The 27,075-nt window shown below is 40.5% G+C and overlaps 2 protein-coding genes across 5 annotated transcripts in view; both read right to left on the bottom strand.

Moving 5' to 3' along the window:
* Window positions 1-27,075, bottom strand: part of vwa8 (von Willebrand factor A domain containing 8) — an 833,026-nt gene that overhangs the window by 155,072 nt on the left and 650,879 nt on the right. The gene's annotated exons all lie outside the window — the stretch shown is intronic.
* Window positions 1-27,075, bottom strand: part of tnfrsfa (tumor necrosis factor receptor superfamily, member a) — a 109,072-nt gene that overhangs the window by 57,148 nt on the left and 24,849 nt on the right. For all 4 annotated transcript variants that reach the window (XM_076264215.1, XM_076264217.1, XM_076264218.1 and 1 more), the window contains exons 2-3: window positions 11,387-11,534; window positions 10,106-10,237 (exon numbers count right to left, since the gene is read on the bottom strand). In XM_076264215.1, coding sequence (XP_076120330.1) covers window positions 10,106-10,237; window positions 11,387-11,534 — 280 coding nt within the window. The remainder of the gene's footprint in view (window positions 1-10,105; window positions 10,238-11,386; window positions 11,535-27,075) is intronic.

Genomic DNA, 27,075 nt, shown 5'->3' with positions numbered 1-27,075 from the left:
CAGTACCGTTCACGTCTCGTTCACATACAGTGGGCATCGCTTTCAAATGGCCACTTCAGTCGCGCATTACGAGGCGTGAAGCTGCGTGAAGCTTTAGTACCACTTTCAGCCACTGTGTGTCGCTCTGCCACTGTACATCGCTCTGTCAGTAGCCTGACTGCCGCCCCTTCTGAAAAAGCAGGAGGCTAGGCTACCTTTAAACGTAATTGTTACCGAGAGGAAACCCAGCCTACGAATTCAATAACAAAATAAATCGTAATTAAACATTACCTCGATTAAGGCTACTTGGGTATGGCTTAAGGCTTGACTACACGGTGGTAGCGAAAATCGAAATCTGCTTTTGATAGCCTACCGGTGCCGCTTCACAAAACGAAAAAATATATTAATTTGCTGTCTATGTTATTGTCAGTGTTGGGGGTAACGCAACTACGCAAATCAAAACAGTCTTAATTTGCCCTACTTCTTGACTGCAATGTAGTCAATTGACTGCTTGACATGTCATTTTTATTTTTCTGTACAATAAACAAATACATCTGCGTTATGCCGCAGAATTACATTCATATTTGGCTGACTGCAGACGCGCCACTTCCCTCCCCATATTCCAAGATTAAAACCTGTTGTGCATAATTTGTTCCGGTACCGATCCAAATCACTCGTTCAATCACTAATCTCAATGTACAAGTCAATCGTAGCAGAGTCATTGTGCTAGCTACATAGTCATGGCATACACCATTGGAAAGCCCAAAGCCTCAGGATTCATTTGAGACCCGTGTCGACTGAATGAAACCCATCCCGAACGGCTAAAACCTACAACTTGTATCACTAGTCACTTAATGCCCCCCACCACCACCGTGTCTCCTCACATTACAGCCTTTGTGTACATCCCGGGCTTCATGCTACCCCAACATGCTTGGTGTCATACTGTTCACAGGAAGCACGAGAATGCGAATATCCACCGTGTTTTGTCGACATTACGTTTAGAAGATGCATAATTCCACCCAAACAGTACCGTTTAGTTTGTAAAAAAACAAACGATAACTTTTCTCTGACAGAAAACCACATAGTTCGTATGCTTATCCTATGCATCACCGGGATTCACACCACTCAGCGTGTTCAGGAAGCTCTCCTGAGTACGTAGACACCAGTGACAACTTTGTGTGACGTACCGTTGTCGAGAAACACGTGTTAGAAGGATGGTAGCCATGCTAGCTGCCTAATGGACAAGTTAGCTTTGATTGACAACAGCTCTGGCGTATGACAAGCTACGAGGATGGTTCAAAGATCGTCTTGTAGCCAATGAGTAGACCTTTCAAATGACGAATGATACAACCCCCTCCGGTGAGGGGAACTCTGGGAAATTGAGTCCACCTTCGTTGTGCGTAACGATAGCTTACTAGTACGACCGGCTCGTCAGAGGAATACAGTCGCAATTTATAAAGTTAGATAGATAGATAGATACTTTATTGATCCCTAAGGGTTTATTCAAGGATCATTTGGATCTTTTGAAGAAGAAGAAAGTAGAAAACATGCCGAAAAGAACGTGGAGGTCGAACCAGCTGAGGAAGGTACCAGCAGATTGAGTGAAAGTAGAAAAAGTGATGAGATAAGTGACATTGAGGAAAGTGAAGTTTCAGAAGACTCTGAAGGATTCATGGACTTCTTAGAAGGAAAGGACCCCGACTTTGAATGGTGAGTAAACACTATTTGTAGCAAAAACTCGATATATGGTATGTTTATGTATAATACATTGCAATGGAGGAGGGGATGCAATCTACCTGTGTGTGTGTGTGTGTGTGTGTGTGTGAGAAAGAGAAAGACACACACACACAGGGGGATGGGAGGTGAGAGGGACCTAGGTGTCATGGGGGAGGGGATGCAATCTACCTGTGTGTGTGTGTGTGTGTGTGTGTGAGAGAGAGAAGCAGGGGGAAGGTGAGTGTCCTGTATTAGTCTGAAGGAGGGGGGGGGGCTAAGGTGACTGATATGTGTGTGGGTATAGTTTGTACTGGAGGTGGAATGAGAGCATGGGCCTGTGGTATTGTGAACATGCAGTCATAGGGGAGGGAATGCAAATGTAGTGTGCATTGAATGTGCTCCTGTGTGTATATGGTTTGATTGTTTTGTCTCTGTTCTCTTCAGTGATAGTGATGACAACTTCAGCGATGAAGACTGGCACAGTACACGGTTTGCCAGCTCAAGACACCATTTTTGTGTGTTCTACTCTGCACTTTATTGCATTCTATTGTGCCAAATGTAAATAGTTTCCCCCACTCATATTTTGTTTTACTTTATGTTTGCACTGAAGCAATTTTGCTGCTCTTCACCTATTTTCATATTTGCCTTTTACAAATGTTTGCACTACTACAAATTTACTTTTACAATTACAAATTTGCACTATAGCACATTGTTTGTCCTTTTTTTATTGAAATTCTTGAGGCGTTTTGGCAAAAGTAGAGTTTTGTGTGAAGTAATACCTCTGTAATACAGTACCACAGCCATCTCTGAGCCAGATGCAACCCCCTGGGTGTCAGCTTTCATTTGAGACCATGATTCTAGGCCAAGGGGTTTTTCTGCTATTAGACTTTCTTTGGAGTATGCGTTTTGGGTAACCAAAGGTCCTTTTTGGAGTCTCCAAAAGGACACTGAGCAAAACGCATATGCATTTCCACACAAAAATGGCTCTAAAGGGGTCATACTTCATTGTACAAACATTTCCTTAGATATTTATCTTCACAACACCTGGGAGTGGGCCTCTGATGTGTTTCAATGGCAATTTTAGGGACTTTCACATCTGAAATGTGGCCATTTCCAGGGATTTACATAACCGCCTGAAAGAAAAAGCAATATTCCAGCTACTGTAGCACTTTGACAGTACATAACAGTCATTCTGACTGTTTCTAAAAATTCTACAAGGTCTCAGCTTTCAGGGGATACCAGGCATTTGATGATAGTATGAGGTAACAGGAGCTATTACAGTAGACGCTGTGCAATTTCGGGCAAAATCCCAAAAATAGGCCCATATGCATATCAGGTGATAGTAGCCTATAAAAAAAGCACTTCATACTATCATAAATTTGCTATTTGCAATTTGACAAAACACTGGTCCTCATTTTGCGAATGCGAGGACGATATGAGCCTGTTGCATTTAGTTAGATGTCCGAGTCACGCATAATGTTTGAAAACCACTGGCTCGTAATCACAATAATTTAACACACGACAGTTGGATAGCCTACTTCATCATGTCCCCATGCCTACATTTTTGTGAGTAGCATAGAGATCGTTAAAAACAATAAAGTATGGCTCTCTGGAGATCGTATATTTTTAATAGACTACCGTCGAAGATGCTGACTTGAAAAAGCCTCGGGATAACACGTTATCTCCACTATCATCAGTCATGCCCCTTGACCAAAGTGGGGAATGAAATAAAAGTTTGAGAACCACTGGCTTAACAAGTTAACTGCAGTCCAGAACACAGAATCTGTTGCAATATTCTGATGATCGGGGATGATATCGGCAAATGTTTGTTTTCCAAAGTAAGAATTTGACTTCACCATGCACCTTCGACAATGAATAGCTCATTACACTTGTTACTGTTAAACGTAGGCCTAGGCCTACCTGGTATCATTACAAACATTATTCTGTGTCCTAAAACTGGCATATTTTATGGCATTGTGTCATGTAAGTTCATTGCAAAATCTAGAGAAATGTGTGAGGTGGTCAGCGGGGGACAATTGAGACACACATTGGATTGTGTTATTACTTGAACATTCCACACTATCCACAGCTGTGGCAGGCCTATCAGGGGCAGGAGGATTACTGTTAGCGCAGGCTTTATATAAAATTCTTCAACAGAAGGCCTCGAATGTTGTCTTGTTTGTGGAGCGATTTGCTTCGCTTCTGTAATCTCGGCTTCATTGAAAATGAGGGCTTCCCTCAATGACCCTCCGAGAATAAATAAAGGTTGAATGAATGAATGAATGAATGAATGAATGAATGAATGAATGAATGCAGGCTTGCCCAAAATAAAGGCCTGTGGTTTGCGAAGCCTACAGTAAATAACAGACCCGCCAGAATGTGCGTTATAATGCTTTTTTACGAGCAAGATGTTTTTGGTACCCTACGCACACTGCATGTTCTTAAATAAAAATGATCATCAGTAATATTCAACCATTAATTTGGGTAAATGGGCAAGCGTGACCACTTTGATTGGCTGATTGGCTGATGATTGTAACGCGGGCATGATTCCAAACACCTCCCTTACGATGATGAGTGACAGGTGACAGGTCTCAGAACGCGTGCCCTACACAAGGACGGAAGATGATGAATAACTAGGGTCGTAGGCTATTCACAAAGGCTTTTATCTTACTACTAGGAGTAGGCTACTCCTAAATCGCACTTAAAGATTTTAGCTTGGAGTTTTCTCTTAAAAGTTATTCACAAAGCCTTTCAGACAACTCCTAAACTAGGAGTGAGTCTTCGTGGCTATGGATGACGTCATTACTCATGCACGAGCTTGACTGAAGTGACCACCTTGATTGGCTGACGATTGTAACGCGGGAATTCCAAACACCTCTCTTCCGATGATGAGTGACAGGTGACAGGTCGGAGAATGCGTGCGCTACACAAGTAGTGCGAAGAACGGAAGATGATTAATAACTGAATAAAAAGGCCTAGCCTAAATGAATAAAGAGTAAGGCAAAACAAATAGCCTACCTTTGCAACATTATTAAATGAATCTGTCACCATATGCCTAGGCTACGTTTGCAAAGAGGAGAACATTTTAATTTGATTCACAATGAAACGTTACATTTCATTTACATGTTAACAATGAGTAGTTTTGGTTGTTGTTGGTGGCGTTATTGCATCCCTTTTATGAATGCAAAATTGTTCCCTCGCGATTGGAAGCTCCTGTTGCGCATAGGCTACGCATTTCAAAACATCGCAACGTAAAATGCCACAAAAAAAGCTGTTTATGAATAGGTCTTAGTGAGTTAGGAGTCCTCTCGACTTAAGCTGTCCCAGACTTAGGTGCTACTTTTAGGTCTAAAATGCTTCGTGAATTACTTTTTGTGAAAAAATTAGGAGTCCTAAAGTTAGGAGTGACACGCCCATTCTTTTTTGGAGTTGCTCCTAAATTCGCCAGTTAGGAGCTACTTTTAGCCTTAAAATTCTTTGTGAATACAGCCCCTGAATAAAAAGGCCTAGCCTAAATGAATCAAGGCAAAACAAATAGCCTAGTAGCCTAATGAAACATACGGATTGATGTAGTATCTTTGTAACATTATTAAATTATTCTGTTACTATGCCTACGTTTGCAAAAGAGAACATTTTAATTTGATTCACAATAATGTTACATTTAATTTACATGTTGACAATGATTAGCCTAGTTTTGGTTGTTGTTGGCGGCGTTGCACAAATGTCTGATGGCCCCCCTTCCCCCCAGCCAACGTGAATCCGGTGGTAAGTTAATAGGCCTATCGTGAAGATTTTTCCTGCCATCTAAGGCACGAGCGCATCTGTGAGGCCAAGCCTCACCAAGTAGCTCGTTTCTTTACAACTAACATTACATTTAATTAAACTGCTTATAGGCTATGCCGAAATAGTTTTCCACATTTTGAATATTAGAAATGTTCTCAAAGTAGCCTTATGGCTGAAAGCTGCTTGGGATCCCCACCTGTCAAGCAATATAACCATACAAACGCGCGGCCTGCACTCATTGTTTCAAAAGGAGTAATTTCGGCTTTGTCGGAACTGAAGAGCTGTGGACGGCACGGCACGGTATGCCCAATGAAAATAAATTAACGCAACGCAACACAACACAGACCCCGCTTCTCTCGCATCAGTCACTGAAATGAACGCAACACAGAATGCCGCTTCTCTCACGGCAGCCACTGACAGTAGCCAAGAATAAATGCATGGGGAAAAACACTTCCCCAATCCAAAGACATCTTATTGTGTAAACTTCCCACGACTTCAATATTTGAATGGTACTTCAAGTATGTGTTATGAACATGCAAGCGCCAATGAATCGCGCTCTCACGACAATCACGCCGTTAACTAAGGTTACCATCACTCTTAAGTTCGCCTTCAAGCAAGGAAAATGATGATTTGAAGACATCTGTTTCGTTGGAAGGGCAAGGGGGTAGCAACAGGGCAACACAGAGACAGGCCCGATGGCAGGGCTAATGTTATGAGAGTATTAAAATATGGGATATTCTACGGGAAAATATTAAAACGGCAAGACAGCGGGGGGAAAGTTAAAATACGTGATAAACACGGAAAAAGTTGGCATGCATTGTTTCGGTCCCCGTGCACAGGGATTATTTGTCACATTATTAAATCACATATGATTATTTGTGAAATTGTGCAAACAGGTGCAACACATTTGAAAAGGAAGGACTGGTAGCATGCAAGCTCCCGGGAAAGATTGATTTAAGAACATTATCACAGTGTGTCTTCGTGGCGCAAAGCAGCGCGGGCGGAAGACAGCGACAATTGGCAGGGGAGGGTCATGTCTTTTTTTGACAATTCTGTCGGAGGGTCATTGAACAATTTCTAGCAGGGAAGAGAGGGTCATGCAACTTTTTAATGAAGCACTCAAAATCCCTCCTGTGGCCCCTTCAATAAATAACGAACAGTCCCTAGATTGCTGCTGGGCTATATGGCTTGGTTAATGTCTGTTAACAACTCATTGCCGTCAAGCGCGTCGCGGTTGCATCTATTACAAACAAACATGCAATGTGAACGTCTGGGATTGGGGAGAGCACTAAATGCTCTCCTGAATAAGCACAAAGTCAAACCTTTAAATGAAAAACACTCTTTAATAATCAAAAAAAATAAACCGCTAATGAAGTAAACTTGTGACCATCAAAAATCGTTTATCGCCTGTAACTCTGTGATAACAGGACGTAACAGGAAGGGATTTGGCTGACCAACGGAGGTTAATATGCTCTATATTTTGTCCAAATGATGTCTGTCTATCATCGTTGCACTCGGAGAAAACCGGAATGTTTAATTTGTCCTGTGTTTCTTCTACCGCTGCAAACGGGATTCACTCGCAGTTAACCAAATATTTCTTTATTAGGGCAGGGCAGGCATATTTCTGGCTATTAAATTATTTCTAAACCAGTCTGCTAAAGTCTGTAGTGAAGTCTGTGTAGGGTTTTGCAGGTTCCTTTTCTTTTTACGAGACACCCTGCTCACAAGAGACATCTGCCGGTTGTTTGGGTTGTTGCACTGGAAAAATACAAATTAAAGTTGCGAGGGAAGCTGGCCAAATCGAAGCAATGCCCATTGTATATTGACAGAATAGTAACATATTAAGACAATACATTAGAAAGGCTATCCATACTATATATCAATAAGCTTAGATCAAGACCAACTAGTTGCTTATTAAGGATTTAACAAGAATAAATCACCTATGCAGTGAGAATAAGAAATTGTTGAATAAACAACTAATAAATGTGTAATGCCACTTAATGCAGATCTCATTAAGCACTAATACATACACACATTACTTATGTATTAATGGTTAACATTGTGTTCCTTAAACTAAAGTAATAATAATATTTATTTTCTTTATAAAGCGCCTTTCAAGACACCCCTTTATTTCTCTTGAGCACCTTGCCCACCCCCCAAAATGTGCACGTCTCTGGTTATAAGACTGATAAGTGAATCTTTACTTCAACTTTACAGTCTCCTCCATAGAGTATGATAGATGTTGCCACTGCACTTTTCACATGTTGACTGAGGTAAGCATCAGCAACAGCTATATAACAAGGCTACAGGATGAAAACAAGCTAGCGAGCCATATTTAACCCTTAGAACCCTAAGCTGTTTTTAGGGCATTTTCACTACCTTTATTCATAAGGATTTATTCTGGTCATTGTAAGTGCCACACACATATATTATATATTGTTTTTTTCAGGAGAGGTTAGGCTATTCGGATCTGCCATCATTTCATGTATTAATACTAGCATTGATTTTATTTTGATTTTTAAAGAATTAAAATATAAAAAGTGTATTATAAAAATTCTTATATTTCGACATGTATCTCACCACTGCAAGCTGACAGCTCTACATGCATTTCATGTGTGTGTAGGGCAGACTGTCCTGAATCGGGCAATATAATTGCCATGTTGGAGGGATACTCTGGGGCTGAGCAATTTACAAAAATATTTGCTGTGTGATTTACGGAAATAAATGCCATTTTTTATTTAGTGATGAAAAATTACCTTTCTGCGCTCCATATCTGTGACACGAACTGATCTGACCTGACTTGACCCGAGGTTGCGTGTTAGCCTGCGTGCCTGTGTGTATGCAGTCATAATAATTCTCAACTCTTTACTGCATTGCCATGAACAAAGTAAAGGCAAAAAAGGTGTTTATTTGTTGAACAAATTGGGATGCAATGTGAGCCTTGAATTGGATGCCATGCAGGAATTTGCTAGGATCTCAAAACCGGAATATGAACATGCTTTGCCATAGAGAAACACATGATAGCATTGGATTATAAACATGCTTTGCCACAAGAACAGACAAAAACGTGGGGTAAGTCCAGCTAGATGAAGTTATTATTTTGCTGTCACTTCGTCTGTTTTATAACCCAGAAGGATGTACTTGGTATCAAATGATAGCTCGGAGTCTCCTCTTTCATCTGACATGCGTGGCATATCTATGCGATCACGGGTCCGCGAGTAATTCAAACGAGAGTAATGAGTGTGCAGCGTTGGTTTGTGTACATGACGTTATTATTTTGCAGTCACTTCGTCTGATTTTATAAGCCAGAAGGATCGATAAACATGGTACCAATGGATAGCCCTGTGCCCCCTCTTTCATCTAATATGCTTGCCATATCGATGCGATCATGGGTTCGCGAGTAATTCAAACTAGAGTAATGTGTGTGCAGGTGAATGCAGAGAAGTATAGACTGTAAATATGATGCAATTTGATTTAATTTCATGATTTTTTTTAATTTTCATACTTGATCGTACAGACAAGTGTGTAGTCTCGTTGGAAAGCCCCACTTCTGCTCTGTCGTGCAATAAAGGTTTCATCTCGCTGCGATGAACCGTTCTGGAGCAATGTAACAGAGAAGAAAGGGTGTGTTTTTTGATGCACTTTGCGTCAATCGGGTTCTAAGGGTTAACACTTGTAGTGTCAAAAATGCGTCAAAAAATTGCGTTTTTACCTTTTTTTTTTTCTTTAATTACGAAAATAGACACTCTAACACACCTTATGTGCAATTTTGGGAACTCTATGATGAATAAAATTGAAATAGATGACCATCGAAAACTCATGAAAATGCACAATCTGGACATTTTATCATAACTCGGCTTTTGATGGTTGCCGCTTTGGGTTGAATCAGTGACGCATGCACATCAGGTCAAAACCAGGCCATTTTCGTTGCTTTATCACTAGGTAGCAGTCCCACTAGGTCTCGCTAGGTCACTTTCCGGAAACTTTATAGGCAACACTTCATATTTCATGAAACACGCTATATCCATTTCTAGAAAGAAAACAGGGATTTTGATGAAAACTAGCCACTGTTTAGCTTGGGATTTCTCAGTAACAGAGCCATGTAGAAATAAACGGTTTGTACCCACTGAGAGCTTAAAGTCTCACCTTTTAAACGAGCCATAGTATGTGTCCATAGCTATAACATAGAATACGCTGTGGCTCTACAAAAATCATCAACAATGATCTAGATTGCTGGCACTCTGGGCCAAAGCTTCCGAAAACAGCGTAGCATTCAAAGTGTTAAAGGAGAAAGAAATGTCTCCTGATGTTTGCTTCAAATGTCACTTGAAGTTGTCTTAAAAACCAAGGTCAAGCATTTGACAGGGACTCAAGATAAAAAAATAAACAAAACATCTTAAAAAAAAAAAAATTTCACAGATATCCCATTTAACATAATATAGGGTATTAAATGATACTTTACTGCAGAATTCTAACAGGCAGTCAACTGCTGCTTTGGGGTATAGAATATTAATATTTATGTAGTATAGTCTCAAACAGTTAACTGATTATTTGACTATCCATGCACAACCCTAGATTTTCGTGAGTATTATTTAGAACCTTAAACCTTGTTAGAGGCCTACATTACCCATGCGGCACTGAGTGCACTGCAAGCAGCGGTCCATGCCATTTGGGTGTTCAGTGTAGGAGCGCCCAGGTTCACAGGGGGAGCAGGTTCCTTGCTGGAGATCCTGAGTGCAGGGTTTACTTACAAAGGTCCCTGTGGGGCAGAAGACACAATCCGGTTACATTATACATAAATTCCAATGTAAAAAGCAAGGCCAGTGAGCCGACATGCACTTATGGAAAAATTAAGCCAAAATTGATCGGCCATGTTGGGAAAATTGGATCCAGTCTGGGGTGCGTTTCCCAAAAGCATAGTTAGCAATTATGTTAGCAACTTACATGGTTGGAACTATGTCAGTACGACACAACTGTTTCCCAAAGTGTTTCCCAAAACCACAGTTCCAACGAACATTCACGTATACTGTTGTAAAGTTAGTTAGTTCGAAGTACACCTCTCGACCTGTAGTAAGGAGCATAGTTCCCGGGACCTTTATGTCAAAGACGTAACTGACGCCAGTTATTTGTGTGTTAATCATTATAAATGGATTTAGGATCCTTCTAACCACCATACATGCATATTTTAAAATGCCTTAGGCAGAAAATATATGATTTAAAAGTCAATTTGCAGCCATGTGCACGCATGTCACACACAGCAGATAATAATACAAGGTGCGCACTTTTGATCAGTCAGTTGAGAATATGTAGCCTTTCATTTTAACATTGTCATGGAGTGGGGGGATAATATGATCTGCACAATAGATAGTCTTATAGGTAAACAATGGTGAGAATATTGTAGTCAAAATCTCAACCCTGATTCAAACTCTTGGACATGTAACTCAATTGCTGCACACCGCAGGCTATCATCAGTCGGCCTTAACACATTGCGCCACAGGGCTGACGGCGTAAATGAGTGAATAGGGGGTAAGTAACAAGTAACTGTTTCACCAGCACATTTAAATTACACATGTGTAAAAGTTAATTCAAAGCAGTCGTTAATTTACAAGGTCAGCCTATATGAACCTTGATGACCCTGAATAAAGAAAAACAGATGATTTATGGAATAAATGAAGGTAGTCCATCATTAAGTATCAATAATTTGCAGATGTGCCAGTCCAAAGAATTAAACACCCCTAATCAAATCAATAGTATGGTGCTGACTGCATTGTCAGTAAGGGCAATTTGCATGTGTACTGGGAAGCATATCTGCAACTGAGTGGGCTTTGCTCAAATCCCTAGTCCCCATCTCCCTCCCACCCCTCCCTCTTCAATGCCGATAACCCTAGGCCTAGATGATTATACTCACCTGCTGCACAGTTGAGACAGCACAAGCCTGCTGCAGGGTACTGCTGGTCCTCCAGACATTTATTCTGTTTCACTGTGAGGTTTTGAGACAACTCACGGCTGCCACTGGCGATGACAAGAATAGATAGGAACAGGACAACAGGACGGGCCTAATGAGAGAGGGAGGATGGACTTATTTTAGATTGCAGAAAATAAACACTGATAGATTCAGATCTGCTCAAAAAGTGGTGTCCTATAACAAACAACAGCAATATCATGTTCGCACATACACAGTAAACCACCCTTGACACTCACATACAAGCAAGTTTTACACACAAGTGCACACAAACACACGCGCACACACACACAAACACAATGAGACAGTCACAGTTCTCATGAGCAACCTTATGTGAGCAATCTGGGACTTAATTTGAAACATCTGATGTGAAAACCAGATGAGGAGCATAACAGGACAGGGGTTTACAGAAAAAAAAGACAATGGGGTTAAGATGAGAGAGCAAGTAAGTAAATATACCGAGAGAGAAGCACACAACCCCCTATAAAGCAAAGAAATGTCACCCCTCCTTAGTTTCACTTGTCAAGTCAAGTCAAGTCAAATTTATTTATATAGCACATTTCAAAGCAATAGCATTGCACCAAAGTGCTTTACATAAAATAATAATAATAATAAAAATAATAATAATAACAATAATACATATACATACATATAAACATATATAAAAAAAAGGGAGTGGTGAGGGAGTCAGGGAGTGTTAAAAGCTAGGGAGAAGAGGTAGGTCTTTAGGTTGGATTTAAAACTACTAATAGTGGGGCAGGATTTCACAACATCAGGAAGGCTATTCCAAAGCTGGGGAGCATAGACAGAGAAAGCTCTGTCACCTTTGGATTTAAGAGAGGCAGAAGGAACACAAAGAAGACACTGGGAAGATGATCGGAGAGGTCTAGGAGGACAGTAAGGAATTAAAAGATCACATACATACTGAGGTGCTAAACCATGTAAAGCTTTGAAAACAAAAAGAAGAATTTTAAAATGAATTCTTTGTTCCACAGGAAGCCAGTGCAGTTTAGCCAACACAGGTGAAATGTGGTCACGTTTCTTAGATCCAGTCAGTAATCTGGCTGCAGCATTTTGGACCAGCTGGAGTCTGTTTAGAGTAGATTTAGTTACACCTACATACAGTGAGTTGCAATAATCAAGCCTAGAGGAAATAAAGGCATGTATAAGGATTTCTAAATCACTGTAGGAGAGAGAAGACTTGAGCTTTGCTATTGTCCTAAGTTGGTAAAAAATTCCCTTGACAACGCTGTTGACTTGCTTATTAAAAGTCAGAGAATAGTCTAGGAAAACACCTAGGTTCTTGACCACACTGTGATGGTTAACAGACAGAGGGCCAAGAGCCTTGCTTACATTGTTGACAGAACTTGGTGGTCCAAAAATGATTACTTCTGTTTTGCTGTCATTTAGCTGTAAAAAGTTGTTAGCCATCCAATTCTTAATGTCATTAAGACAAAGAAAAAGGTTTGTCAATGAGCAGGAATTTTCAGGGGCCACCGGTATATAAAATTGGGCATCATCTGCGTAGCAGTGGTAACTAATATTGTATTGATTGAAAATGGAGCCCAGGGGAAGCATGTATAAAGAAAATAATAGAGGCCCTAAGATAGAACCCTGGGGGACACCACACTTAATGGTAGCAGATGACGATGAAGCATTGCCTAAATGCACTGAAAAAGATCTATCAGTTAAGTAAGATCTGAACCAATTTAATACAGTGCCTTGCAGACCAACTTCAACATCCAGGCGTTTTAAAAGGATCTTGTGGTCAATGGTGTCAAAAGCAGCACTAAGATCTAACAGGACCAATAGGGCACAAGAGCCAGAGTCAACAGAGAGCAATAGATCATTATGGACCTTAAGTAAGGCAGACCCTGTATTATGAAGTGGTCTAAAACCAGATTGAAACTTGTCAAGGATATTAGAGGTGTTTAAATAGGAAGAGACTTGTGACAGAACAACTTTTTCTAAGATCTTAGAGAGAAAGGGCAGTTTAGAAATGGGCCTATAATTTTTCAAATCAATGGGATAAAGGGAAGGTTTTTTCAGGAGAGGTTGCACAATAGCGTGTTTAAAGCCAGAGGGTACTACTCCATTAGCCAGGGAGCTATTAATGATGCTCAAGATAAAAGGCCAAATAGCCGCAAAAGCTTCTTTGAAAAGGTGAGATGGAAGAATATCAGAGTGGCAAGAAGAGGGCTTCATATGAGAGACCACGTCTGACAACTGTGAGGAAGAGACTGGTTGGAATTGTTGGAGGCGGCAAACTACAGACTGATACAAAGCAGGATCAGAAATTGAGGGTGTGATATGAGACTTTATGTTGTCAATTTTGTCAATAAAGAAATTGAGAAACATCTCACAGGTTTCTGTTGTAGCAGGAAGAGAGGACATTGTAGTAGGAGGATTTATGATAGAGTTAATTGTGTTAAACAGCACTTTTGGTCTGTGAGCATTTTTGTGAATAAGCTCAGCATAGAAAGCTGCCTTTGCTGCTTTGACAGTGATTTGATAAGCCTTAAGAGAATCTCTAAATATATCATAGTAACCTGTAGTTTATCTTTTTTCCATTTTCGCTCTGCTTTCCTACAAGCCTTTCTGAGCGAACAGGTAGTGGAATTTAGCCAAGGAGTAGTTGACCTATTGGATTTACACCGCTTTTGTTTTAAAGGAGCTACAGAATCAAGTGTGGCAAGGCAAGATGTATTAACCTGTTGAGGAGTGAATTCTTTAAGACAATGCCATTCCCCAGAGAGTGAATTATTTTCCTGGCTCCTTCTAGAATTCTACGCGAACGTTCTATAGTTTGTGTTCTTAAAATTGTTTAATGGCAGAAAAGTCCCTGAGGGTAATTGTTGAGTCATGTTATAGAACCTTTTTTGAAAACGTTCTAATCACATATTTGTGATCGTACTCCCAGGGGCCCAGCTGCATTTGGTCCTGAGTCCATGTACAATGTTTGGTTTCGATATGTGAAAGCGCTGCTGAGCAGTGATGGGCAAGCTTTTTAGAAAATGTAGTGAGCTAAGCTACCAGTTACTCTATATGAAATGAAACATAACTACACAAAAGCTTCGTCTAGACAAAATATAGCTAGCTAAGTTACATACATTTCATAAAAGTAGTTTAATACATCAGAAGCTACTTACAAAAAATTAACATGAACAAACAAAGTAAACCAGCTTCATGCCAAGTCAGTGCTATTTGAATGACCTAGCCAATATAACTCAGTCAAACAGATACAGTAACTTAGTCACCTTTATTTACACATGTAGGCAATAATAACCCTTGATTGTTACTCTCACATCTCCAAAATCAAAATGGGGGGGAGGGGGGGGGGGGGGCTCCACATAATAGCAAAAGGCAGGTAGGCAACTGAGAGAGTGCACATATGGCCCAAAGGCATGCTTAATTTGGGCATTTCTTAAGTTTGCAGGATAAATTGCAAGCTAACTTCTCCTTAACTATATTTGAAGTACAATAGCAAAGGAATACACTGTGTAACTGTGCATGAATGTTTGGATCTTCATTTGGTGGATTTTTGCCTATAAAAGCTTCACCTTCTCTTGATTAACTCAGTTTAATTCCACTTGGCTGAAATTGTGGTGCTACATTTAGAAGTACAATTTTTACATTAAATTTGGCTGACACATTTTTAACAATTATGCTACCCAGTCAGTTTATCTTTACCATGTGCAAGTTAAAACCAATACATAAAAAATTGACAGCCTATTATATAACCACGCAGTAGAAACCATACTCTACCACCAACATCTTTACAAGCACAATTTTGTTGCTTCAGCTCTGCCATGAAAAATGTTTCCTAGACAATGTAGAGCAATAAAGGACCAATGCCCATCTCTTCTCAGATTTAGTTGGACAAATGTGTCATGTTTGTCAGATCCATTGAATAGAACTGGACTTGCATGGGCGGCAAGAAGGAAGCTCTACTGTGAGCTCCACAAATGCTCTGGGAAATGTAGCTTCTGTAAAAGCTACTGCACTACATGGTCAAAAAAACAGCTAAGCTATTGAAAAGCTATCTGCTTCAGAAAATAGCTACGCTACCACCGAGCTACTGAGAAATGTAGTTAAGCTAGTAGCTTCATTACAAGTACTAAGTACTCCTCCAAATTGGTAGTATTTGATACATGAAAGCCTTGCTGAGATATCAGTTCACTTCCTGTTTGGCAGCTTCACCATTGATTTAGATTGGCTGTGACGGGCAAACACTTTCAAAAATCAATACGCAATAGCAGAACTTTTGTGAGGCTTAGTCTAAAGATCATCTGTGCCAAGTTTCATGAAAATCGACAAAATGTGTGACCTGTGAAAATTTTGTTTTGCTTTTGATAAAATCCAATATGGCGGAAGGTCCACCATGGCATCATTGGGTTCATTGAGATCGCCGTCATTCACGGATTCCAACGATACCTCGATGTTCAAAATTGGACATACAGTTCAAAAGTTAAGTTCATGGATGCAACGGCAACTTTGACCCATTGGTGTCGATTGGGTGGCTTGGTGAAAAGGATCATAGGACAGTACCTAAACAATGTGGTAAATTCCACAACTTTTTACCAGGCGGTTCTATGGGCTGCCATAGACTCCCAATGCAGAAAAAAAGTATAAAATTATGATAGGAAAAGATAGAAACGCAATAGGCTTCTCAGCTTCTCAGCTTGGCCCCAAAATATAGCTGCAAGCAGCTGCCATGGCAACAACAGACACATGGCTGTTAGCAGTCACACCAAATTTGATGTCACGCAACCAAAGATTGGCTGAGATATAAGGTAATTTCCTGTTTGGCGGCTTCACTGCTGATTTTGATTGGCTGTCACGGATGAGCGCTTTTGCATCTGGCTTCCAAAAGCAATGACTTAAGTTACATTTCCAAGGCTTAGTCTGAAAGTGTACCAAGTTTGTGATAAATGGACAAAATCTGTGACCTGTGTAAATGTTTTTCTGTTTCATCAATCTAAGATGGAGGCCGGATCAATTATGTTGATAAAACAGTTGTCGTGTGTCCCCCCTGTACACAATGCTTTTGTTGTGGAGGTGAGGGATTACAACAGGCAAAAACTATCTCCAAAGAGCTATATCTACTGACAAGGTAATGTTTCACGATTCTCACGAGATTTGGCGCTCTTGAAAGTTGCATGGCTGGTTTTCTCGGTAGGGACTCTACGTCTATGCTGTATAGCTATGCTAGATGAACGATTTGCCTGTTACAAATTTGTTTACCATCAAATTGGCTTCGTAAAAGTTGAAAATATTGCATTCAAAGTCCAAAGTAGCCTGGGCTATAAGTGTCAGTTTATTGCACATTTTGAGTAGCTACTGAATACCTGTGTTTATTGCCATGTTGTTGCAAAATCCACAGAATCATTTTATGCAAGCAAACTGCATACAGGGAATCTTTATTGTTGACGTCAGACATGATAATCATCCAAACATCTTGATCTGTGCTGTACCCTGATTCAGTGCTACCAAAGCTCAGCTTATCCCCTGTGTCTCTGGTCCCGTGCTGTGCTGTGTGAGAGGGGAAGTGGCTACAGTAGAGCGGAGAAACCCAACGTGTGCTTCTTATGCCAATATATTTAACGATATCTTTTACATTTCTTATCCAAGCAGCATCAAACTTGACACTGCACTTATTCGTGCCCGTAGCAAGACACCTGCCAAGTTTCAAATCAGGGCCAACGGTTCGACAGATATGCGGCACACACACACACACAGACAGACAGACAGACATTCCTGCAATTTATAGATAGATGTAGGCTACATAAAGGTTATGTTTCAGGCAAAAGACAAGGACAAAGACAAGCCTGCAGCCCATACGTTCTGAAGTAGCCTAGGCAAACATTACGGCTACACCCTAGCAACAACCCATCCATTAGATACCTAAACAATTCAGTTTACTGTGCCCCATAAAATCTCAAGTCCAGATTCAACTAGCCTTAAATTACCTGTAACACCAATATCACACACATACACACACATCACGATATTTAGCGACAGTTGCTGTGATAAATGGTTCGCAAGAAATTAACATTAAGCTCTACACACCCATTGCTCTCGGTGAAATATCATGAATTCATCACTCAACACATGGCAAACTGCATATCACAATAAACAGCAGACTTTACAGAATATGAAAATAAGAAAATAAGCAGTTCCCGAGAAATCCAGAGTGCTACATTTCATTGAGTGGTGAAACTTAGTAATACTTTATGGTTGTGAATTTATTGCATTATTATCATAACTATTCCATTTTTGTGTGTATGGTTAAAATTATGAAGTGCAAAATAGTTTATAAGTATAAGTAAGTATATATACTCTTTTGATCCCGTGAGGGAAATTTGGTCTCTGCATTTATCCCAATCCGTTAATTAGTGAAACACACTCAGCACAGTGAGCACACAGTGAGGTGAAGCACACACTAATCCCGGCGCAGTGAGCTGCCTGCAACAACAGCAGCACTCGGGGAGCAGTGAGGGGTTAGGTGCCTTGCTCAAGGGCACTTCAGCCGTGCCTACTGGTCGGGGTTCGAACCGGCAACCCTCCGGTTACAAGTCCGAAGCGCTAACCAGTGGGCTACAGCAGAGATATTTCCAACCATAGATAAAAAATAAGCAAGTCTATCCTTTGAATTTCTTTTCAAAGTGCAACAGATTAATAGCCTGGGTTTTCCCATGATGCCTTGCGTGCGACTTTATTCACGCTGCTAGGCAGCCTGGATTCTATGGACTTCGTTTTCACCTCAAAGAAGGAACCAATCACATAACGGAGGGAGGGCAGCAAGACGATGACAACACACCGAAGCCGTTATGAGCTACGTACAGACGCATTTGATAGACATTGGTAGCGCCCAATAAACGGCTCTGGGCATTCGTAAACCACGTCTCAAATACGAGAAAATTAATGTCTAGTTCCCAGACCCCATCTCAATGAGATGAGGTCTGACGTTAGCCAGGCTAACAGATTAATGCATTTAAACATTAATATATTCAAAATGTTCTTCTGGGGGGGGGGGGGGGGGGGGTGTCATGTCCCCAGAAACCTCAATTGAGGTTTATTCAGTGGTTATTTGTTGTAACTACAATTGAACCTCCTCTGAATCCAAGATGGCCGACAGATAGCCACACCTGCTGACCACTGCTAGAATATCCTGTCAATCCTTCTATACAAAAAATATCTGATTATCTAAGGAACAGTATTATTCTTTTAGTTTTTAATTCTTTTTTCAAATAAGTAGTAAATTGCGATTAACTATGTGTCCCCGGAAGCTTCTTTTCACTCATGGCCTCAAATCCCTGGATTCAATCCCCCCGACCCATCATGCCTTATTCCAGCATGGAAAGCGTGCCCTGCACACTGCAGCTTTTGTCTGGAAGCAGTCCCTCTCCAAAACTCCAGAGATTCCAGACCCCAGTGAGTGGGATTGGGAATGGAATGACAGAACCAAAGTCTGGGTGCCATATTGGACAGATCTGGAAGATGCCAGCAAGTGATGCTCACTCCTCCTCAACTGTGGCTGTGTGGTTGCCTGTATGGGCAACTGTAAGTGCCACCGAGCTGGACTTTGCTGTACCACATTGTGAGGGAGGCTGTACTAATAGTGAGTAAAAACCAAAAATCTTTGAATAAATACATGATGTTTGAGTATGAATTGTTTTTTTGTGTTATTTGACTAAAATGTAATATTGATCCTTAACATGGTGAAAAGCCTAATAACTTTTCACTCTGGCATAGTTCTGAAGTTGTGTTTATTTAAGGCCTCAACAATGGTCCTTTTGGTCACAACATGTGATTTTTGACACTATAGTGATAGTGACCTGTCCAATCAACAAAGAAAATCATACCTTGGAGGTAAAAATATGGGTCTAGGGACCTGGGTATTTCAATGTGACTTTTTCAGAGATATTGACAGTTTATGAGCTAAATATGACTATGATACTACATGGAAATGGACTTAAAATAAGAAGAACATATCAAAATTGTGGGGGAGCCGTGGCCTACTGGTTAGCACTTCGGACCTGTAACCGGAGGGTTGCCGGTTCGAACCCCGACCAGTAGGCACGGCTGAAGTGCCCTTGAGCAAGGCACCTAACCCCTCACTGCTCCCCGAGCGCCGCTGTTGATGCAGGCAGCTCACTGCGCCGGGATTAGTGTGTGCTTCACCTCACTGTGTGTACACTGTGTGCGTTTTACTAATTCACAGATTGGGATAAATGCAGAGACCAAATTTCCGTCACGGGATCAAAAGAGTATATACTTATACTATACTATACTTATACTTAAACAAAGTAGAGAAAATACATTATACAACAATTTAAGACTAAAGGAAGCTGAGATATAACCTTTTCTCTTTTCGGCAGGGGCCATTTTGGATTTTATGGATAACTGCCACTAGGGGGGCCACCCCAACTTGTATCCATGGATTTTTGAAAACCTTATTTTTCATGAATTGCATCCTAGCTAATGGATTTATGATAAAAACTCAATTTGATTCAAGTTTATACTGTTTATGTTGAGTCCTTAAGCGCATGTAGTCCAATGTAGTGGACATGTCAGTAACTTTCTGAAAAAATCATATTTTTGAAAAAAAAAGTGAATATTTGATTTTGTCATGCCCTAGATGAGTAAAAACACATAAAAAAATGACTCAAGCTTTCATAATTCATACATCAGAGGGTTAAAACAACATACAACAAATTGCCTTTTGAATGCAATGTCTCTGAAATCCGTCAAATTCCTGAAAGCGATCTCTACCGTAATTGACAATTACTACACAGAGGGTCTTTCCTCCCCAAGATCCCCATTAGCACCTATTGTAAATGCTACAAACCCCAGCGGTTTGTGAGTAACATGGGGGTGAATGGCGCAAGGAAGGAAGCTCCTCCGTTTAGCCCAGTGTTTCTCAAACTTTTTCAGATCAAGGACCACTAAACCAATAAAAACAACCTAGCAGTAGTAGACCTACTTCAACAGTATATTACACAGTAGGCCTACTCACTGAACCACATTACTTATGGTATTTGCACCTTACTTATTGTATCAGAGGATTCATATGATTTAAAGGAACCATATGTAAGAAATGTATTTCAATTAATCATAAAATGGCCCTGATATGTCACTAGACACTAGAAATCATGTTCATTTCAAATACTTATATCACTGACAACAGTAGTCCGGTCAAGATATTGTCATTTAAAAAGTGAAGTTGCAGCCCTCAACTGATGATGTTGTATTTTGTCATGTCATGTTGTGTTTTGGCCTGATGCGCCACCCTCTACCTATCTACTAATCACAAAGTCAGTAGTGTTTCGGCATCTGGATTTGCAACCTCGAGTCAGGGGGGAGGGGGAGGGGATACACCGCTCTACAGTAATTTGGAAGTGATTGCAGTACCAGTTTTGGCCACAATCTTACATATGGTTCCTTTAAACTGGCATAGCTTACATAGGCAGTGTTGCAGAACTGTTTGGATTTACATACAAGTCGGTTCAATATTGCAAAAAAACTCATCTATATTATATTTTACCACGTCTGCTCGCAGACCACACTTTGAAAAACTGGTCTAGCCAGAGGCTCTAGGGTTAGGGCCTTCATCAATGAACCAATCAGTGGAGCTGACTGTGCTGCCAATATCCAATCAGAAATTCAGGGGAACTGTACTGTATAGGAAGTTGTCATATTGCAGGAAAGACAGACTGTCTGTCTGTCTGCGTGTCTGTCTGAGTGCCTGTTTGTCTGATGGTCTGTCTGTCTGTCTGTTTGATGTCTGTCTGAGTGTGACTGCCTGTCTAAGTGCCTGTCTGTTGCTCCTGTCTGCTCGAATCGGAATCAGGTGCATTGTTGAACGTACTGTGAACATCCTGTAAGGGGTCATCTCACGGTCAGACCACAATGTTTGTCTCGAAGAGATAGCAGTACAAATCTGCCAATCAGCAATACGAAAATAGTAGGGGTGTAAAGATTAACCGATACATATCGGTATCCGTTTTTAACGTGTAAGATACGGCTACATCGATATGTGAAGCCCCGTATCGGAATAAAACTGAAATGAACCGGTCGTTATATCGATTTACTTGTTACAAATCGTTTCATATCCTTATGTGCTCGCTCAGACTCTGATTTACGTTGCAAGCAGCGTGTTCATCTCACTTCCTGTTTTGAAACTACATGTGGCACGGATTTGTGGGTAATGAAGTTCGTTTTGGGCTACACTCATTGCCCAAAGTAGTCAAAGGACTTCATTACCCATACATCTACTGCAACTTAAGCACGTGACAACTCGCACTCTGTCGGTGTTTGACAGTTTTTACTCTTTTGTTTGTCAAAATCTAGCGCGAAATTAAACACTTACTAAACGGCAACGATAGTCTGTAGAGTAGCCTTACGTTTGATGAAGGGATTTCCTTAATGTTAAAGAATAATTTGGCCCTTGCTGCTAAAACGATGTACAAATTATTATTATTTTATTATTTTATTTCGGTATTGTCTTACCTCAACAATAGGCTACAGCTCCTTGAAACAATCAGATATCTCTATAAAATCTATAAACTCTATAAAAATGTATTTTTATGTTGTATTTGGCTGCTTTGTTTGGCTGAAATGTAGACTATTGCGACCAAAATTGTGAGTGATGCAAGTCACCCCGCTCACAATCTGTTTGATCTACTGCCCTCTGGGAAGAGGTACAGAAGCCTGCGCTCCCGCACTACCAGACTCACCAACAGCTTCATACACCAAGCTGTTAGGATGCTGAACTCTCTCCCTCCTGTCCCCCCTCCACCCTCAGCTACATAACATCCTGGACATTGGACCCACAATGGCCGCCTGCACCACTCCACTTGCACACTTGTACACTTTGCAACTTGTTGTTGTTGTACTGAAAACACAACACTTCTGCTGCTCTTACATAACTTGCACCACTATGCCACTTTATTTCTTACTTAGGTCAAACAGAACTACCTCAGCCTCTTATTGGCCTGACTTTGCACTAGTATTTTATTTTATTGACTGTCTATGCACAATTTCAACCATTTTTTGCTGCTCTTATTTTTTCATTATATGTGCCCTCTTATTTACTTATTTACTTACTTTTTGTTTACTTGAATGTTATGTTTTGTCTGTGGACTTAAAATTGGTAAAATATGTCTTGTCTCCACCGTGGGATAGTGAGAAACGTAATTTCGATCTCTTTGTATGTCTGGAACATGTGAAGAAATTGACAATAAAGCTGACTTTGACTTTGACTTTCTTTTTTCATTTCAATACAGTAGCTATATGATACAAACCTCAGTTAAGTTAATCATATTCACACATTCTTTTTTGCCTAATTGACATGACCATGATAATTGATAATATAAAATTAATGTGCACCTTAAGCAAATTATAAAAAATCTTTCAGAATGCTTTCCATTCTTCAACTGCATCGAACTGCATCGAATCGCATCGCATCGAATCGTACTGAATCGTTTTTTATGAACATGTATCTTTTCTTGTATCGAATCGTGCCCATGTATCTAGATGTGAATCGTATCGTCTTTTACATGAGAGATTCACACCCCTAGAAAATAGCAACAGACCATGTACAGAAATGGGGAAAAACCTATGTAAAACTTTTTTTTAACCTGCTACAGCAGAAATGAAAGAGGTAGCCCCGAAGGTTTTAATAACTTATAATGACCTGTCTGGAACTGAAGCAGGAATCGTTAACTTATTTCTCGGTAATAATACAAAATGGGTACAGGGGGAGCAAGTCATGATAAGTAGCCTAGGCCAGTGGTTCTCAAACTGGGGGGCGCGCCCCCCTGGGGCGGTCCAAACATGTCACACGTATTATTTCATTTTCAAATAATATTTCTGTGGGGCGCCATATTTGAGCAGATGTTTTTACTTTTTTGTCATTTCATCAATATGAAAAATGCAAAGGAAAACAGTAAAATGTAAATCAACATTAGTAAACTATTACTATAACTACAAAGCCTACTAAAGCCTACCATAAAGTAGGCTAATAAATCTGTTCCTATCTCAGGTGACTTGTAGTTCTTCAGAGCCCTATTTTACTATCAATGCTGTCTTGGCGAGAATCACTTCAGTGTCAATACAAACACATTTTGTCACATTTGATTGTACTACTTCCTCTGCACTTTAAGAAGTGAGATCGGGCTTGAATCGAAGCTACTAAGCTACATCATTCTAGCTAGCTAAATACATCATCCTAGCTAGCTACATTAAGCAGTAGGCAACAGTAACTTCCCTTTGATGAGTCCTAAAACAAAAGCAAAGAACTGTAACTGGGTGTTACGGCTTTCTGCCTTGGTTTCTCTTGGGCTTTTACCAGTTACTCTTATTCAACTCCTTAATTTAAAAAAAAAAAAAACAACCAATTTGATTTATCCACATGATAATGGAGGTCTTGAATATCCCAAAAATCACAATAACTCATTTTCGACCAAAAATGAAGTTATGGCCTTTTGCCTTTGCACAGCAGAGCTCTTGTTGAATGATGCCACAAAGGTTATTTCAAGTGATAAACTATAAAAGTATTGGGACACTTGACCATTACACCTAAAGGATTTTAATGACATCCCATTCTATATATCTATAACAGCTTCCACTCTAATGAGAAGGCTTTGCATAACATTTTGGATTGTGCCTGTGGGATTTTTTGCCCATTCATACAGAAGAGCATTTGTGTGGTCAGGCATAGATGTTGAATAAGAAGGCCTAGCTCACAATCTCTGTTAGGCTACTTAATTCCAAAGGTGTTTGATGAGATGAGGTCAGAACTCTGTGTGGACCAGTCAAGTTCTTCCTCACCCAAATAACCTAACCATGTCTATGGACATTGCTTTGTGCACCCTATGGCAGTACCACACTTCAATTTTTTCTGTTTGTGAATGCAGACTGCATGACTAAATGCTTTTAATCACTAGATGATTGTACACAATAGGGTCATTCCAAGTGAAAACAGCCAAAATCGGGGTATCATGTACATGGTACCTCTCATATTTTGCTGAAAAGTGGTGAAAATATGCCTTATGTTACCAAACGAGGGAATCTGAAGTTTCAGGTCAATATCTCAAACGGTTTGCCCGTGGCGTCCATTTGAATTTCGGGTGCCACGGCCCTAATTGACACATTGGAATTTCACATTTCATCCTTTGCCATTTTTGGAAGCCCATAACGTCTGTTCTAATAGTGGTAGAAGGCTGGAAACTGGTATGGTAGTTCATTGTACTATACAATTCTGGAGGCAGAATCAACATTCCTTACTGTTTTGGTGAGAGGTGGGTCACCAAAGTCCTAAAAAATGTTGACGGCATGTGTGATTTTTCACTTTTTGGGTGGCCTTAGCACCACAAGGAATGATCATATTTATTCTAAACAGGATTATTCGTTATATGTGGGAACCTTGCACTTGCCAAAATGAATTTGAAGGGTATCGTACCACTGGTGGGGGTTTTATGGGGGTCCAAAAACCCTCTCCGGCAGAGGTGACTCTTTTGGAACCCCATATTTGGACCCCCAAATGACCATGTGGGCACTTGATGATCCTAATGGGATTTATACCAGATAAAGATACATATTTGTTCTTTCTTTTAATGAAATAACATTTTTGACTATGAAGCTCCATAATATGAATTTTATTCTTCATAATGCACCATTTTGGACATTGTTTCCAGAAGTCTGGAATGTAGATCAGGGAGAATTTAGTGATGATAAAGCAGGAAAATAGTGTAAATAACTTATTATTAATAAATAACTTAGTATTATGCTCAGTGATGGCAGTGATGGCAAACAATTAAATACTGAGACTGTCACGGATTAACCCCTTATCCCCCATGAAAGAGACCCGCCATCAAACTTTTAAAGAACTAAATAACAAGAATGTTACATAGTGTAAGAACTAAATAACAAGAATGTTACATAGTGTAATAGTTTTCCCTTGCCGCTGTCACTCTCCAAATAAAATTTAATTGAAAATTGAATTGAATAGTGTCTTTAACTATTATCCAAGAAATTGTGGAAGCAGTGGCATAATTTTGTCATGGTCCTTTTGGTCAAGTTTGAATTTACACATATAACAAATAATCCTGTTTAGAATAAATATGATCATTAATTGTGGTGCTAAGGCCACCCAAAAAGTGAAAAATGCCATCAACATTTTTTAGGACTTTGGTGACCCACCTCTCACCCAAACAGTAAGTAATGTTGATTCTGCCTCCAGAATTGTGTAGTACAGGCTACAATGAACTACCACACCAGTTTCAAGCCTTCTACCACTATTAGAACAGACGTTATGGGCTTCCAAAAATGGCAAAAGATGAAATTTCAATGTGTCAATTACGGCCGTGGCACCCGAAATTCAAATGGACGCCACGGACAAACCGTTTGAGATATTGACCTGAAACTTCAGATTCCCTCGTTTGGTAACATAAGGCATATTCTCACTAGCCTGGTGTTACCATCCTACGTACTTCCGGCCAAAATTTGATTTCAGCCTCGCACGTAGTCTGGCCCAACAGACAGTATGCGGTTCGCGTACAACCGCGCCAATCAGCGAACAGTTGAGTGATGACGCGGAACTTGCCTGCCGAGTTGCTTGTTGTAGTCCAGCGAAGCTTGTAGTTCAACATTATAGCAACAATGGCGACGGAGGAAGAGACGCTAGAAGCTATCCGAGAAGTTGTCTCAACTCTCGAGGGCATCACGCAATTAAAGCAGGAACATGAGGCTTGTCTTGTCAATTTTATAAATGGCAAGGACGTCGTAAAACTCTCCTTCCAACTGTCTTTGGAAAAAAAGTTTGATTTATCAGATGGTGATTACTAAACCTAAACGCACAAGTGTACTACATGCATCACTACTTTTCATGTTTTCAAATAAACGTTTGCTGCTCGTTATTCTCCCCCCTACTCTCAAATTACCTTTACAAAATCAATGCGGCCTACTTAAGGAATGGAATGATAGCTAGGCCTATAGCCTACCGAGCGGGGCTCAAGGCGAGGCTGTGTGTCTTCACTTGAGCTAGCCGGTTACCAAGCGGGGCTCAAGGAAAGGCTGCTGTGATTGTGCTTGACTGGGACTAGCGGTTACCGAGCTGGGCTCAAGGTAAACCACTCCGTGTTTGTGTTTGACAGAGGCCTGTGGCTGAGCTGGGCTCCAGGCGAGGCTACCGTGATTGTGGACAGTAACGTTAGCCAGTCACGGAGCATGGCTCAAGGTGAGGCTGCGTTGTTTTATGCCGAACAACTGTTAGTTTAACTGAGCAAGCTCCAGGTTAAATAACACGTAGGTCATCAGTACAATCCAACTTATCCAAGAGTGTAGTCTGAACAGCCCGTGTAGGACGAAGTAAAAGCTCCGTAGCTCCGACGAAGTCACCGGGCTGCGTAGAACAACAATCGTCTGATAAGCGGCGAGAAGAGATAAGAGGAAAACTGGCGTGTGACAAGAGCTGATATAATCTCGGTGACATGACTCTTTTGGTATACAACTCTCGGTCTGTGGCTGGCGCAAGTTAGGGATATATCCACTACGAAGAGACTGCCCTGGCGGTCAGGTAGCCTACATACTAGCCAGCGGTCTGTTTACTAGTGAGAGCAGAAGTGGGAAGC

The sequence above is a fragment of the Alosa pseudoharengus genome, unplaced genomic scaffold (assembly GCF_046254945.1).
Source record: "Alosa pseudoharengus isolate Yale_2024_CS ecotype anadromous, Long Island Sound unplaced genomic scaffold, YU_APseudo_1.1 YU_APseudo_1.1_scf_3, whole genome shotgun sequence".
In the NCBI taxonomy this organism is placed as follows: domain Eukaryota; kingdom Metazoa; phylum Chordata; class Actinopteri; order Clupeiformes; family Clupeidae; genus Alosa; species Alosa pseudoharengus.
Note: the sequence above shows the minus strand (reverse complement) of the source record. Positions and strands in the feature narration are given on the sequence as shown.